The 15699-nt window shown below is 41.7% G+C and overlaps 1 protein-coding gene across 3 annotated transcripts in view; it reads right to left on the reverse strand.

Annotated features, from left to right (window-relative positions):
* SETDB1 (SET domain bifurcated histone lysine methyltransferase 1) overlaps positions 1–15699 on the reverse strand; it is a 51381-nt gene that overhangs the window by 22449 nt on the left and 13233 nt on the right. For 2 of the 3 annotated variants that reach the window (XR_010086302.1, XM_063439806.1), the window contains exons 2-13: positions 12360–12573; positions 11442–11602; positions 10590–10630; positions 9833–9911; positions 9416–9601; positions 8189–8390; positions 6674–6747; positions 5723–5913; positions 5167–5296; positions 4681–4807; positions 2773–3471; positions 547–1125 (exon numbers count right to left, since the gene is read on the reverse strand). Coding sequence is in view for 2 of the 3 variants with exons in the window: in XM_063439806.1 (XP_063295876.1) it covers positions 547–1125; positions 2773–3471; positions 4681–4807; positions 5167–5296; positions 5723–5913; positions 6674–6747; positions 8189–8390; positions 9416–9601; positions 9833–9911; positions 10590–10630; positions 11442–11602; positions 12360–12571 (2681 nt within the window). In the remaining variant the exon portion in view is untranslated. The remainder of the gene's footprint in view (positions 1–546; positions 1126–2772; positions 3472–4680; positions 4808–5166; positions 5297–5722; positions 5914–6673; positions 6748–8188; positions 8391–9415; positions 9602–9832; positions 9912–10589; positions 10631–11441; positions 11603–12359; positions 12574–15699) is intronic. The other variant, XM_063439807.1, reaches the window with a different exon arrangement.

The raw sequence follows: 15699 nt of genomic DNA on the forward strand, positions 1-15699 counted from the left end.
GGCAAAGAGAGAAGCCTTTGATTTGACCATTTAACTAGCTCCAAGCACATGTGCATGTTCTGAGACGGCTAGGGGAGGGGGAGTTAAGGAGGGCTGGGGAAACAATACATTTCGGGCAAGATAGGGAGGTGGGAGGGATATTATTAAGGAGGGGGGAGGGGGAAGCAATCTGAATCCAAACGTAGAAATGTTTATGTCTGCCAGCAGAGTGCAGTTCGCTCTGACGACAGACGTGTTTTAGGCACAGAATAGACATTAGGCAGTCTGGAACAGAGCTTTGTCTTCGCTAGGTCACATGTGCTGGGGGTGAAACTAGGCCCTAGCACACAATTAACAAAACCTCTGGATGTGCAGTGTTTCAAGCTGAAACACGGCACATTTGGACTTTTACCACCCTGACCACTTAAAAAAAGCAGAAGTGGTCATGGTGTTGGAGTAACCTTTTAAGCTTAAACCATAGGTAGTAGCCAAAGACTAGTTCAAGAAACACTGGTGTATGACGCACTAAAGCCTGATGATTTCTTCATAACAATATCTGAATCTTACCTGTCTCTGCAGCCATCGGTGCAGTCACATCCCACCAGGAATTCCGCACCAGTGTTAATAAAGACCCCTTTGCCTGGAATCCGCTCCTTGCTATAGGCCACCTGAGGAGGGGGTGTTCTGTCTATTTCGTTGACACAGGAGAGTGGCACATCCTCCTTTCCGTATGTGATATCTGGGATGTAGTAAAATGGTTTCTGTGGTTGGAATTTGCGGTCTACAAGCACGTAGGGGTCAAGACAAAACATTTCCAAGAGGAGCATGTCACAGTTCGTCTCAAAGATGTAACGTTCAATTTCTGGCATGGTACGCAGACTTAGACCGCATGGTGTCTTGTAGATGACATGGAAGCCCATCTTTCTGTTAACCCTCCGGCGAGCAGTCATGCGTCGAAAATCATACAGCAGCGGTACCAGTAGAGGATTCTTGCCTTTGGAAGTGCCAAGACGAATACGAGCCAAGCACATGCGACTGCAAACATGAGGATGGTAGACAAGCTTGTCCATGGGGGCCTTGTAGCTCTTCTCCTGAGGCATGGGTTCTGATGGTAATATCGGGACTGGCTGGACAGTGGTCAGGAACCTACACAGAACAGGAAAGGTTTATATAACATTCCATAAAAAGAAAAAACGGCCAACATGTATCTCAACTCTGGGCAACTGTTCAGGAACACTGCAATTCTCAAAACTGACATAATATTCAGTAAATATAAAAGCTGGCCTAACTTGGAAACAAGCACTATCAATGCCTGATCAATACTATCAAAGATCTCCTACATCCGGCTCCTATGGGGACAAAAGGTGGTCCTAAGCTAAGGGCCAAACATTTGCCTGGATTTTTTTAGAATATCAATGTGTATCTAAGGGCCTGTGCAGTGTCGGTTAAGCCTTCAACCATCAATGTGCAGTGCACTGCATAAGAAAGGGGGGGGGGGGGGGGGGAGGGGAGACTGCACATAAATTGTGTAGGGAAAGAGATACTCACCTGTGAATTCACGCATTGTTAAAGTGACACTCTAAGTACCATAACCATTACAGTTTATAACCGGATTATTAAACCGGGAGCAGCACCTGTTTACCACAGCTGGCTGCAATGTTTATATTGCTTTCAGTAACTCATAATGTAACATTCCAAACATAGTTTGGTAACTAGCTCTGATACTCAAGAAAAAACAGCCGCTTATAGTTACATATTAGTCATGCTTTAAAACCAATCTATAATACATTTTTATTTACACACTTTGACTTTTTCCTTTATTCCCCGATGACAGGAATATAAGGAGAGAGACACAATATATATGTTCTAGTAATTTTTCAGATATGGTCTGAGCTATCAAACTGTTTTCGTAACATATAGTAGATGTGACGAAAGGAGACAAACAAAAAATGCACCAATACCCTGATTACAGGTTTTTGTACGGGGCCGGATGGTAGGGGCAAAAAGACAGAAATTAATCAATAAAATTGTGTGTGGAGCTATATAAACTACTATCATTTTTGCATTACAAAACATAGGTTAAACCTGAATGTACCTGCTTAATGGGAGGGAAGAGGTTAAAGTATTCTTTTATTTCTAGATCTGGGCCCAGAATGTTACCCATCACTCAAGAGAATTGAGATGCCCAATCTACACATTATCAGGGTCTACGAGAGGCCTATATTACTGGTGTATTGACTATGGTCTTTTATATGGACTCACTAAATTAGATACAAGTAAAACAAATGAGGAAGAACAACTTTAAAGGGACACTATAGTCACCAGAACCACAACTGCTTAATGTAGTGGTTCTGGTGTCTATCGTCTGTCAATAGAGGCTGAGTACTGTAAATGCTGCCTTTGCAGAGAAATGGAAGTGTTTACATTGCTGCCTAGCACCCCTAGTGGCAGTCTCTCAGACGTTGCTTAGTAGTCTAGTGCTGCACAGTGTGCAGGGAGGCTAGTCACCTAAACAGCCATTTTATGACTATAGTGTCAAGAATGCATGTTTGTATTCATGCCACTATAGTATTCCTTTAATAATTCTTTAATACATCTTTGGATGAAAGCTTTCCTTTTTCTTCATATTTTAAATCATTATCCATACAAAGAATTACACCACCAGTAAATCCCTCATTTAAAAAATGGATTATTTTCATAAGTTGGGTTATAAAAACACTTTTAAATAGATAAATAAGCCATACATAAATAGAATTTTAACAAATTAAAGCATAGTACGCAACAGTGACCCACCTGTTTGGTTGGATGGTCTGTCCACTCTGAACAAACTGGATTGCCTGCCCTCCTTGAATGGCTTGTAAAGTCTGTCCTCCTTGAATGGTCTGTCCGCCTTGAACAACCTGAACAGTCTGTCCGCTCTGAACAACCTGAACAGTCTGTCCGCCTTGAACAACCTGGACAGTTTGCCCACCACGAACGACCTGGACAGTCTGCCCACCACGAACAACCTGGACAGTCTGCCCACTCTGAACGGCCTGGAAAGTTTGTCCACTAGGAATGGCTTGAAAAATCTGCCCACCTTGAATGGCCTGGAAAGTCTGTCCACCCTGAATGGCCTGGAACCTCTGTCCTTGTACAGTCTGAAAAGTCTGTATTGTCTGGAGGCCTTGCATAGTCTGAATAGTTTGGAAGGTTTGGTTGGGTTGCAAGATGTGAAAGGTTTGGTTTGGCTGGAGAGTGTGAATGGGTTGACTGGCCTGAAGAGTTTGAGCAGGCTGGATGGCTTGTATGGTGTGGTTGGGTTGGGGAGGTTGGGGAGGTTGGGGAGGTTGACTGGGCTGAATTGGCTGGGTAGACACATTGGGCTGTGTAGGGCGTGGACCAGGTTCACTGAGGACAGGTGAAGATTGGCCAGAGCTCACCGATCCCGGCCGGAATGATGTACTTTTCTTGGCAACTTGCTTCTTTGACTGAGCCTGCTGACTGTCTGAACTGACAGAAGCACAGAATGAACTTCAAATTTCAAGTAGGGCTCAAAAAGTGTTGGGAAAGGACCCAACATAACATTTAGGAACAGAAAATACTACTAGAGAAAGCAAAAAAAAAAAAACTCAAGAAAGGCCCAACATAACTTGGGAGCGGAAAAGTCTACTAAAGAAAGCAAAAAACAGACAAATTTAAATCAGCAGACAGATGCAAAATTACAGAACAGGCAGAGCGTTAAATACAACACAAAATAAGAAACTTCTCAGGAATTCTTTTCATATTATCAAGTACTTTGTATAATCAGAATGTCTCAGATCTGAACTGTAACACTCAGATTTTACATCCCATGAATTTCAATAAAGTGTAGACATTTGTTCATTAAGAGAATTGTGTTGTAAAATGTTAGCTTCAGACAAGCTTATAAAAGTAAGCCTTACCAAAAACATCTAATGATCTTAATCAGAGTTCAGCTACACTCCATGTTTAAACAGATACGGGTGAAGACCAGGAAAAATACACAGGAGTTAACTAGTGTAAGGCCCGGTAAGAGTACTGTAGCCTGGAATTTCTTCTAAATCCCCCAATTTTGGTAATATAGGAGGATTGCCCTATTATTCGTTACAGCATAAATTTGCAATAGTATTCTCTCGGTTACCAATTATTCTGTTTTTGGGATTCATATCCAATGGTAGTGATTGCAATTTTGTTTTAAACTGCAAAGAAAAGAAGTAACGCTTGTATATCAGAGCATCTAACGTACGAAACTTATGTTCTCATCAGGAATTAAACGTATAATTAATAATGATTCATTGGAGACATTTTAGTGTTTGTGTTGTAAAGTCGCTTGGTGTCTGGTTTTATAATAGTTATTGTGATGAATAAAAATAGTCTGTTTCAGTGACATCTGTCATTCTGTACTATATTGATGCTTGTTTTTTTTAAATGCTATGTTGTTTTATTTGTCATTTTAAGTAGATTTTGTTACATAGTCATGTAGCTAACTTTTATATAGCTTTTACTTTATAATAAAAGCATATTTTTGCATCAATGTCTGTTTAAATTGACATCCATAAGGCCAACCTCCATGTGCCACCAGGAAAGCTGATTGCTTTCATCTAAACTGCCCACAACATCAGCAAGAAAAAGAAAATGAACTTGCTTCATCCTGGCAGTTCGCTTTATCTGTAACAAGTGTAAAGCAGAGGCAACACTTACTCAGTATCAATGAGCTGGGGTGATGGTATGGACTGTGGTGAGGATGGGGCAACATTTTTGCTTGGCGTTTCATCCACTGTCAGATCATGAGTGTACTGTACCACAGGTCCTTTGCTACGAAGCGCACCTAGGGCCAGAACATTTTTTTATTAGCTTACATCATTTCACATGTAAAATTCCCACCCCTTTTCGGTCATTAAAGTAAAGGAGTTTTAAAATATTACGTGTTCAGAAATGTAGGAAAAGAGACGGTGTACAAATACCGCAATATCGTGCTTCAGCTGGTCGCAATACATGCCACATCAAAATGAAAAATGCTGCTTCGAGGGACAGATTAATAATAGGAAAACGCTACCAACTACGGTTTACTTCTGAGACGACTACAGGTGCAAAGAGATCACTCCCTCCTCCAGGGAAATAAAGAGGAACCCCAGGCATTTCTATGTAAAGCTTTATGAGAGCATGTATTGTTTTACTTTGACTCACCCATATTAGGCCGCGTCCTCTGATGTCCAGACTGTTTTTTCTCTTGTGCAGTGGCGTTGGACGTCTTCATGCTGAACATGGGTTCCAGACGAGTGGAGCCTCTGTATATCCACTCACACCTCTTGTCATCCTGGAAGAGAGTAAAAGAGGAGGATTTAGATCTTCCAATCAAGTGCACTTTGAAACACACCAAACGGACAAGAAGAAATATGACTGATGTCAACAAACAGATTCGGGTTTTGCAAAGCTCCCACTACGTTCTGAAACTGGCTCTGGAACTTCCCATCAGTCAAATTATGCTTATAGATTTATAAAAAAAAAAAAAAGGGGGTGGACACTGCTGTCAAAAAACATTTACCCAAATTTTACTTTTTTTTATTTTATGTTTAAATTGTATACTTATAATTAACCAATATATTGACTTTTCAGGTACTGTCCATATTACCATTATATAATTATCTTATAGTTTTCTTAAAAGCCTACGGGTATACACACACGACATAACAATTCACAATTTAAATTGTCCAGAAAAGAAGCAGATGATGGCATCACCTACCAGAAATAATATCTTCACTAAGCTGCCATCCACTTCCTCCACTTTGGATTTCCACCATGTTCCCTCCCACTCTGTCTTTATCATCTGACCGCTCTTCAGCAGGACCATAGGCCTGTTGGGATAAGCTGTGACATACTCCTCAATAAAGTCCCGGCAAGATACGTCTTCAATGTCCTCCCACGACTTGTTTACTAGAAGAGAGGTAGGATACTTGGTTTGGATTATAATCAGTATAGCCATAGAGACTGAAAAAAAGTCCCAATACAATACTATTTTCTATCCTAATTTTAAAAAAAATCATATAAAAGTCCTACATAAAGCACACAATTTTGTAGTATTTACAACAAACAAATTACATCTACAAAATGGGTAGTCTGACACAACAACAACATTATTAAGATCATTACTAATCTTACAGTCAAAAGCAAACTATTTGTCAGAAACTATGATTTTCTCTCATTTGAGTAGGGCTCTCTCGCCTCTCAACATTACTTTGTATATCAACAATTGTTTTATATCCCCAATGTATGTGTCATTCTGTTAGAATATAAAAATATGTGTATTATTGTAAAGTGCTAAAGCACATGTAGGCACAAGGTAATGATAACTTTACATGTTAGGTACAAGTATGCAGAATTCCACAGAGATAAATTACTCCAACGACACCAGCGACCTTGTTACACATTCTTTAAATTAGATTTTGCTAAAGTTGTAGCACGCTATCACATTGCTGATGCGTCTAGTATGACAAGATTGGAAGCTGGAGTCAAGTAAGCTGACATAATTTGGGAAAGTGCTACCCAAGGACCTAAGGAACAGTACACTGGGAGCAAAGTGGTAACATATCTACCTATAAATTAAACAGCTGAGAAATTAGAAGAGAGGTAATGTATACAAGTGAAGGTTTCTTCCTCTATACACAAGCATGGAAAATAACAAAGAAGAACTCACGGGGCCTGCACACAGAATACAGCTCTGTCTGTGTAACGTAGGACGCATACCCATCATCAAAGAAGATCAGATATCTACAAAACAATTCAAACATGTTAATCTTTATTCAAACTTACCGTAAGCCTATTTAGAATCTCTATAAAAAAAATAAAAATTAAAAAAAAGCTTTCAGCAATGCCAGTCCATTTCTATTGCTAAAAAGAGGAGAATCTCCCTCAAAATAAGTTAAGGATTTGTCATCCAGACTTTTGTCGGTTTATATTGATAATGTGTTTCTCCCATTGAAGAACAATTAGAGGTAATCTGGGATGGCATTGGAAGTTTCTGTGAATAAGGCAGGGCTCGACAAATCACAGGCGCCAGGTCGCCATGGCGACTAGAAATTTTGGCCTGGCGTCTGGGATTTGTCATACTTTTCCCTAAAGAGGCCGGCTGAGCAAACAATGGAGCCAGCTGGGTGTCCGCCAACGGGAGCATGGAGGCGGCAGGCTCAGGGAGCATGTAGCTGACCACCCTGGGAGGTATGGAGGCGGCCGGGTTCACGAAGCATGTAGCTGACCGCCCTGGGAGGTATGGAGGCGGCTGGTTCACGAAGCATGTAGCTGACCGCCCTGGGAGGTATGGAGGCGGCCGGCTCTGGGAGCATGTAGCCGACCGCCCTGGGAGGTATGGAGGCGGCAGGCTCAGGGAGCATGTAGCCGACCGCCCTGGGAGGTATGGAGGCGGCTGGTTCACGAAGCATGTAGCTGACCGCCCTGGGAGGTATGGAGGCGGCCGGTTCACGAAGCATGTAGCTGACCGCCCTGGGAGGTATGGAGGCGGCCGGTTCACGAAGCATGTAGCCGACCGCCCTGGGAGGTATGGAGGCGGCAGGCTCAGGGAGCATGTAGCTGACCGCCCTGGGAGGTATGGAGGCGGCTGGTTCACGAAGCATGTAGCTGACCGCCCTGGGAGGTATGGAGGCGGCCGGTTCACGAAGCATGTAGCTGACCGCCCTGGGAGGTATGGAGGCGGCCGGTTCACGAAGCATGTAGCTGACCGCCCTGGGAGGTATGGAGGCGGCCGGTTCACGAAGCATGTAGCCAATCGCCCTGGGAGGTATGGAGGCGGCAGGCTCTGGGAGCATGTAGCCGACCGCCCTGGGAGGTATGGAGGCGGCAGGCTCAGGGAGCATGTAGCCGACCGCCCTGGGAGGTATGGAGGCGGCAGGCTCAGGGAGCATGTAGCCGACCGCCCTGGGAGGTATGGAGGACCTTACATAGGTCCATACATAGGATAACACATAGCATTATCCAATTAAGAGAGAACATGTCCTGCAAGTCTATCAGGGTTAAGGCTGACTTAATAAAATAATTTCCCACAAGACTTAGCTACTGACTAACAATCAACTGACTGCAGTTACCATCACACAATGGTTCTATCCCCTAAGAGGACTTATCCCTGACTATTGTGTTTGAGGAGAATCATTATCTATCACCAATAGTGGGTAAGGATATAATAAAAGCTGGACCGTACCTCATTTTATTTTTGCTGCTGGGAGGTTCTGCCACAATTCCAGCATATAGCCACATTTGGTTCCCGTCCTTATACTTGGCTACGACCCTGCTTCCTACAAACAGCTTTTCGGTAGGTGGGTGGTAGTCGTATGCGATGTGGTTGCCGGATAAAAGGCTCTTCCCTTTATTATCAAATTTCACCTTGAATTTTTTTCCTGGACCTTTATAGAACAATACAGAATTAAAGTACAACAGAACACCAAATTATCTAGATCGTACGGGTTGCATGAAATGGTTCTCTACAGCAAGGAGTGGTAAAGGGATATAATCATGAGAAGGGATATGATAACTTTATACAAATATATTCGGGGCCAGTACAAACCTTTATCTGGAAATCTATTCATAAACAGGGCTATACATAGGACACGAGGTCACACATTTAGGCTGGAAGAAAGGAGATTTCATCTAAGGCAAAGAAAACGTTTTTATACAGTAAGAGCAATTAGGATATGGAATTCTCTGCCTGAAGAGGTGGTTTTGTCAGTCACTACAGATGTTTAAACTGCAATTGGATAAATACTTACAAAAACATAACATACAGGGATATAATTTCTAATTAGTGGGGTAACAGCTGCTTGATCCAAGGAGACATCTGACTGCTATTTTTGGGTCAAGAAGGAATTTTTTCCTAGTTTGTGGCAAAATTGCAAGCGCTTCAGACTGGGTTTTTTGCCTTCTTTTGGATCAACAGCAACAACATATGTGAGGAAGGCTGAACTTGATGGACGCAAGTCTCTTTTCAGCTATGTAACTATATGTAACTATGCCACAAAATCAAGACACTATATCACAGCACCAAGGTACCTTAAGACTGAAATCAAGTCTTAATGAAAATTCTAATCGCAATGGTTCTGAACCCATTAAACAGTCACCATATCTGTTATCAATATCTGTATTTAGTAGCATTACATCAACAGTGTTGATCTATTAGTTTGTTGGGACTTATTGCAATATATAAACGAACAACCTGCCTTATCCAAATAAAGATTGTCATTTGTGGACGATATAAGGAGTATGTCGATACAGACAAAGTTGGCTCGGCCAACTTTGGACATCATGCAAAAGTTTGCATTTTAGTCTCACATTTATCACACTTGAGTTTGAGATAAGGAGATCATCCTAACAAGGTCTAGATAATGAAGAAATATCTCTTTAGTTTAACAACGCTGCAGCAGGCAGCACTCACCCATTAGTTGGATGGAGATTAGGGTCCCTTTATGCCAGGTCTTGGTTCTTTTCTTTCCAAGAATTCGCATTCCAACCACGAGATCTCCATCTTTGCTCATATCATTGAGCGTGGTGGTCTGGTTGGAACCACCTACTGAGCTAGTTGGTGAAGAAGGACGGGAAGACACTTTGCCTTGGGGTCCATCTAACAGAAGAAAAATAATAATTTTAATAATTAGAAAAACAAAAGAAAAAAAGGTCTGACCTTTATATTACTTGTTCATGTTTCAGATACTACGTAACCCTAAGCCCTCTCCTTTAATTCCAGACACTTACATAAAAATATCACTTTTCAGAAGAATGTAATGAAGCGAAAAACAAAAAGCTTTTTTAAAGTTACAATAGAAAACACCAGTGTACAATAAATTACTCCTACCAGATTTTTTCTGGATGGCTTCAACGATGTTCTGTACATCTTGTCTGGTTCTCTTCATAGCAGCCATTGCCTCTTTTAACTAAATCAAGAATAATCACAATAAGAGACAGGAAAAAAAAAAAAAAAGAAATCAGTTGGGTATTATTAAATCAGGTTTAATAAAAATAAACGAATCATGGTTCGCATTTGATAACAGAGTGGTCAGACACCATTAAGTTGGAATAAACCCATGGTACATGTTTGTGTACTGTTAGCTCAGTGGACTGCACGGATCTGAATATCCATCAGAACTATCGGCTTTCATGTCAAATCAGAAGTCAGATGGAGAATCTAAACTTCCTCCTTTGCCATCCAAATACGATTACTAGTTTTTGCAGATGACTGTTACAGTACCCTTAAAGCACGTTAATCCATGAAAGTGTCCTTTTATTCACTTATGAATCCACAAACAAATTTCAAAAATTAACAACCCAAACAAGTTTATACTCTAAAATGTGAATTGTCAAGAAAACCGTTTCATCTATTTTGCACTAAAATGTGAAATTCCCTTTGAATATTTAGTGAATAATCTTTCGAGTGTTGGCTATATGAGGCGATGACGTTCTACTATGTATTACAGTAAGTTCACTAGTGTATGATCATTCTGCCCAGTAGAATAATTAATTAGTGGTTAAGGTAAACTAGGAAGTAAAATAAAAGAAACCCGTATCATTTACAAGTTTTTAGATTCCAGTATTCATACAGTATAACAACTTACCAGATGCTTTTCTCGTGGAGTCTTACCATCACCGTCACCTGCTTAGGAAGGAAAACATTTGACATGTCACCACATTGTACCAGTTATATAATATTTATACTATGCATCAGCATGCTCAACTAAAAAGACCAAAAAAGTGCATTCATGCAGAAGAGGTTCATGTGAAACAGTTTTAGACCCATTGGGGATGGAGCCTTGGCCCTGAAGAGCAAGTGTACATGAATGCCAACATCACAGTATCACGCTATGTATCTTTTCCCGTTTCCTTTTTTTCTAAGGTATTTCTACTAAATTACTGAGCCCCTGCAAAACACCACAACATTTGGACTCTGTTTTCAGGACTTTGTCTTAGACAGAACTTTTGGACACTTTCTTTTTTTATATGACTTTTCTATTTCTGCATATTAATGCACCCTCTTTAATTTTAAAGGGGAACATTAACTTAGCGCTGAAAAATTTTTTATTGCAAATTTGTATTTTGGAATTTGGGAAAATTCTTGTGTTTTAGCAGCTATTATTGTTTGAGTACCAGAAGGTACCATATTTTGTGTATTATCCACACTACACAGACTTTTTATATAGGTCTTTTATTTTCGAATTGCGCTCTCTTTTTAAGTATTTCTATATGAATGCCAACATACAGATAAATAGAGATGGATAGGTGGAGATAGATAGAACGATGGATGGATGTGCGTACAGCTAAAAAGCATGGGCAAAAATCAAACTTTAGGACAAAATAAAGACCATCAATTCTAGAGAGGAATAAAAAGAATAGCACTCCAATCTCACAATTCCAGTCTACCTCCCACGTAAATCCTTAATATGGTGATTTCACAGCTGTGTTCTACAAACCTGAAGCAATACTCAGTACATCATCATCTTCTTCATCGGGAATCTCAATCACTTCAACAGGTTTCTTGTTTGATCCCTCGTCCTCTGAACTGCTTTCTTTATAGGTCAGTCCCATCTCACTGTACAGTGCTTTCACAAGGATTTCACAATCATTCACAGCCCTAGTGCAGAAAGAGGTTAGCTGGGAGCCAATTCAGAGCAAGACTTCATGCTCTGCTTGCAGTTCACTTTTTATATATATTTTATCATAATCAACTGCATTTTTATGTATTCATTATTTAACAGTGGCTTTAAACGGAAAGCTCTCAAGGAGCACAGACCCGTAATTAAATCACTTTTCTAAGGGCACTGCTCAGCAATACACAATGCTACAGTGGATTTCGTCAGAAACTATTTGGAACAACATATAGCATTTTCAAAATGGCCACTAATTTTAATTTGAACATTTTGAACTTGTTCAGCGGTTTTATTAGAAAAATAAATAGACTTGCTATGAACACGCACCGACAAAAGGCAGTTCAAATGTTGCACTACCTATATTCTGCACAGTGGAATGCTGGGAGTTAATCTGCTCAGCTCTAGAAAGGCAAGGTTTTCATTAGTTGCTGGAATCACAAACACAGCAATCTTGTTTGCGGTCAGTAGGTTCCAAATCTGTGAGCCAAATTCAAGACGACCAAATCCACTCCAATATAACCTATAGCAAAGCAGCTTTAAGGGCAGGCAAGCTTACCTTTGAGGGACAATGAAGGAAGACCATAAAAAAGTAGTGAAAAGTTGTAATTAGTGATGACAACGCTTTGTTCACTTTTAGAACTTTCACCACTATTCTGTTAAAGACACTTTTATAAATCTGCCCAGTCTGCACGAAGCTGCCATTTTTATATGTGCCCTGTCCAATGCAACCGAAAAAAGTACCTTGAAGCATTATCAAATAGCTTGTCCACCCGTTCCACCTCGTCCTCCTTCTGCTTCACCCACTGCTCCAACTCCATCAGCTGGCCCTTTCGTTGCTTCACTATCTCCATCTTCTCCACTTCCTTGTCTATGTACTCACGGAGCTCACTCATGGAGATACCCAGCTCCTCGACCACCATCTGCTCCATTTCTGCGGTGTCCTGCACATCCATGGCTGTGGACAGAAAACACAAGCATAGGGCTTTATTTATTAAACATTGATCTTGCCCCACCCTCCTAATCCTATTTGAAGATCTTCTACCTTCAGTGGTCTTTTACGCTTGCACTAACCTGACATCAGTAGCCTATTTCTTAACTTCTATTTAAAACCAATTCACTTATTTCACAGATTCTAGAGAATAGACATATGCGTAGATAGAATTGCTCTCCCTCACAGTCACAAATATATATAAGAGTAGACTCCTTCAAAGTGAACAGTATTTTAAGTTAAATTGACTAGATCACGTAAGAATTTTGAGAAAAATCAAAATTAGGTTTTACAGACTATAACGTGTTTAATTGCATGATGTTTCTGAGGAGGTACATAAATCCTATAGGGCCAAAAATGTTTTGCTGCTGATTTTGGTTTGTACTCTGTGTCTGGTTAATCACATTGTAATGTTCAACAACAGTCAGCCAGCACTGATGGATTCTAGCTGCCCTGTAGCAATTTCATGGTGAAACCAAGATTTGTGGGGAAGAGGGCTAAGTGTGAATGCCAGAAACGTATGTTCAGTGTGATGTTGCATGTCATGGTTATGTCACGATGGGTAGGGGTCTCCTCACGCTTATCTAGGAAAGTCAGTATGTACAACCAGTCCTAACAAGCGGCTGGGCTTAATGCTATCATAAAAGCAAGAATGGTCGGAATACAAGCAGAGGTCGAGATAGAGAGAATGATAAAATGGAGGAATTGACATGGCCAGGGAAGAACAGAAGTAAGACTAGTCAATATAGATCAAAATGCAGAAGGAACGAACCCACGGGCTACTAGAGACCATGACACCGATCTTCTAGTGAGTCAAGTTTAAATAGACCTGGCGTCTGACAGCACCAGGGAAACTCTAAAACATCATTCATGTAGCAAGGTAGGGAATTTTGCAAAGTTTTTTTTTCAACTTCAGTCAATATTTACACGAGAATTCCCAGATTTTACTAGTAACATGACGTAAAGTCATGATTTTATTAAAGACACGGAGGCGAGTATTATGCATAACTCTTTCTTTATTTCCTCAGCAGCAAAGATAGAGGAATATAAATATTGTCAAAATGAAAGAAAAACTGTATAGGCATAACGGGTAGCCGATCACATGGTAGAGGAAGTAGCTATATAAGTCCTGTGTCTCCCACAATCCCCCTCTTTCTTGCGAAAACCGAAGACCAGGTAAGAAGAACGATGTCCCACTTGATCAACACAGGAGACAGGAACAATACGATAACTTCAAGCTAAAAAAGACGGAGAAATATGGTAATTTCCAGACTCAAAACTGTAGACTTACCAAACATCACTGTGAGGAGTCACAAACAACAAAACTGGATTCTGAAATACAAAATATAAATAATTAGTAAAAAACATAATGAGACGTACAAATATCATCCAATCATATAAATAAATATATATAAATAAATACATACCTAATAGAACAGCAAAAACCCGTAGAGTCTCAAGCATCTCGTATCCCAAATCCACACTGGGAGGGTGGGAGGGAATAATACTCGCCTCCGTGTCTTTAATAAAATCATGACTTTACGTCATGTTACTAGTAAAATCTGGGAATTTTATTAAAGACACGGAGGCTCATATTATGCAAGTTCAAAGCTGTGCAACCACTCGAGATGCGATGTGTTCAATAGGTCTGAAATAGAAGTCCCTAAAGGTCGATTCTCTGGACCAATCTGCCGCCCGCATAATATCCTCCAGACGACATCCGACTGAGGAGGCTTTCGAAGCCATCGCGCCCCGTACAGAATGAGGCGTAAAAACAGAGGTGTCTATACCTGCAGAAGATAGTAACCAACGCACCCAACGTGCTAGAGTAGGTGTCGAAACTGGCCGGTGAGGTGACTTAAAAGATAAGAACAAATCATGTAGATCAGCGGAGCGGAGGGAACGTGTAGCATCCAGATAAACTTTGACGCAATCCACTGGGCAAAGTGCCGGACAACCAGAAAACCTAGGGTATGTAAAGGACTTGGATGCAGATTTCGTCCTCCTGGATATGTCAAAAGTAACGCCTTCCGGGGTGAATGCAACGGCGTCCCAATCCAGGGCCCTGACATCAGAGACCCTCTTGCAAGAGACCAAACAGAGTAACATCACCAGTTTGGATGACAATCGCTTTAAAGTCAATTCTTGGTTCGGGTACCATGATGAGAGGAACTGCAACATCACGTTGACGTCCCAAAAGGCAGAGAAACGAGGCCGAGGAGGACGGGCAAGTCGAATACCTTTGAGAAGGCGACATACAAAAGGATGTCTGCCGATAGGGGAACCATCCAAACCCTTGTGTCCGGCCGAAATAGCCGAGCGGGATAGGTTGATCGTGCGGTAAGCCTTACCCGAATCAAACAGGAATGTGAGGAACTCCAGGATCAAATGTAGAGGGGCAGATATGGGATCCACTGCCCGTTCCATGCACCAACCAGACCACGATCTCCATGAAGCTCGATAAGCTGTTCGTGTGCCTGGGGCCCAGGCGTTATCGAGGAGTAGGAGAGTTGTCTGCGGAACGTCTGAGACAACCCAAGGTCCCCTGAAAGGAACCATGCTATCAGGGGCAGCAGGTGTTGCAACACCAGTTCGTGCGAGTTCCCATCCGGATCCAGAAGGAGGTCCTGGAAGATTGGGATCAACCGAGGGAAATCTATGGACAACTCCATCAAGCGAGGGAACCATGGCCGAGATCTCCAGAGAGGAGTGACCAGCGCCACACGACAGTCGTGGCGAACCAGTTTCGAGATCGTGCGTGCGATCATGTTGAACGGGGGAAAAGCGTACAGGTGACCCTGTGGCCAGTCTTGGAGGAAGGCATCCGTCGCCACCGCTGCCGGGTCCGGCCTCCAACTGTAGAACTTCAGCAGTTGTGTGTTCAGCCGTGATGCGAACAGATCCATCTGGAATTTTCCCCACAACATTTCCAGGCCCTGGAACACCGAAGCGTGCAAACGCCAATCGCCAGAGTCTCTTAAGTGTCTGGAATTCCAATCCGCTCCCGAATTGTCCAGACCCGGAATGTGTTCCGCTGTCACCGAGACGTTGTTGTATAGGCAGAACTGCCAGAAATCTTTTGCAAGCATCGCT

The sequence above is a fragment of the Pelobates fuscus genome, chromosome 13, assembly GCF_036172605.1.
Source record: "Pelobates fuscus isolate aPelFus1 chromosome 13, aPelFus1.pri, whole genome shotgun sequence".
Taxonomy (NCBI): Eukaryota; Metazoa; Chordata; class Amphibia; order Anura; family Pelobatidae; genus Pelobates; species Pelobates fuscus.